Source organism: Wasmannia auropunctata, unplaced genomic scaffold (assembly GCF_000956235.1).
Source record: "Wasmannia auropunctata unplaced genomic scaffold, wasmannia.A_1.0 LD336042.1, whole genome shotgun sequence".
In the NCBI taxonomy this organism is placed as follows: Eukaryota; Metazoa; Arthropoda; class Insecta; order Hymenoptera; family Formicidae; genus Wasmannia; species Wasmannia auropunctata.
This window is the reverse complement of record NW_012026848.1, coordinates 32,118-32,824: the sequence shown is the minus strand read 5'-3', so window position 1 is coordinate 32,824 and position 707 is coordinate 32,118. Positions and strand designations below refer to the sequence as shown.

At 33.0% G+C, this 707-nt stretch overlaps 1 protein-coding gene across 1 annotated transcript in view; it reads right to left on the bottom strand.

The window, feature by feature from the left end:
- LOC105451856 (pickpocket protein 28-like) overlaps window positions 1–369 on the bottom strand; it is a 4,819-nt gene extending 4,450 nt beyond the window's left edge. The window contains exons 1-2 of the mRNA XM_011692550.1: window positions 338–369; window positions 135–241 (exon numbers count right to left, since the gene is read on the bottom strand). Of these exons, the coding sequence (XP_011690852.1) occupies window positions 135–241; window positions 338–369 (139 nt within the window). The remainder of the gene's footprint in view (window positions 1–134; window positions 242–337) is intronic.
- Between the last annotated feature and the right edge of the window lie 338 nt (window positions 370–707).

The window sequence follows — 707 nt, the reverse complement described above, 5'->3', positions numbered from 1 at the left end:
CAGCCGCTCACGAAGTTAACGCAGCGAGAGAACCAATCAGCGTCGCGGAAAAGAGTCAACAATAACTTCGAGAACAACGATACATTTTGAGTTCGACTTAACATGCCTTTTTTCAGATAGGAATCTATACTTACTCATGAATTCATACCAATAAACAGACACGTCTTGTTTCAACTGAACTGTGCCGTATTTGGAGAAGTATACATGCAGTATACCTTCATTAGTAACATTGTAATCCCATCTGAAATTACGCAACAACAGTATCTCGACGCCTTTTTTATGAATAATATTTAAAGAATTTTATTTTTTATATTAACAAAGATGTCATAATACTTACAATAAGTTGGTATTGAATCCGCCGGGAGTCATGTAACTCTTCCAAGTTGATACATCATAGACAGTGTCTTGGCATTCAGGATAACAATTGACACAATGCAAAGCTTTTTTTTCTTTTCGAAAAATGTCCTCTTTATCCTCGTGCGGAAAAATTGTTCTCCAGTTACCTATTACAAAAGAGAATTCAAAAAATCAGTGACAAGTATCAATATGATGTAATAATTATTAATTTATATAATAAGTTATAAATAATATAAATATTAAAGTTTTCAAGTTGCTTATGACAAAAGAAACTTTCAAACAATGTAATAACGTTTACCTTTACATTTAGAAAGGCAACCTGTGTCCGAGGTGTTGCAAATACGCCATGA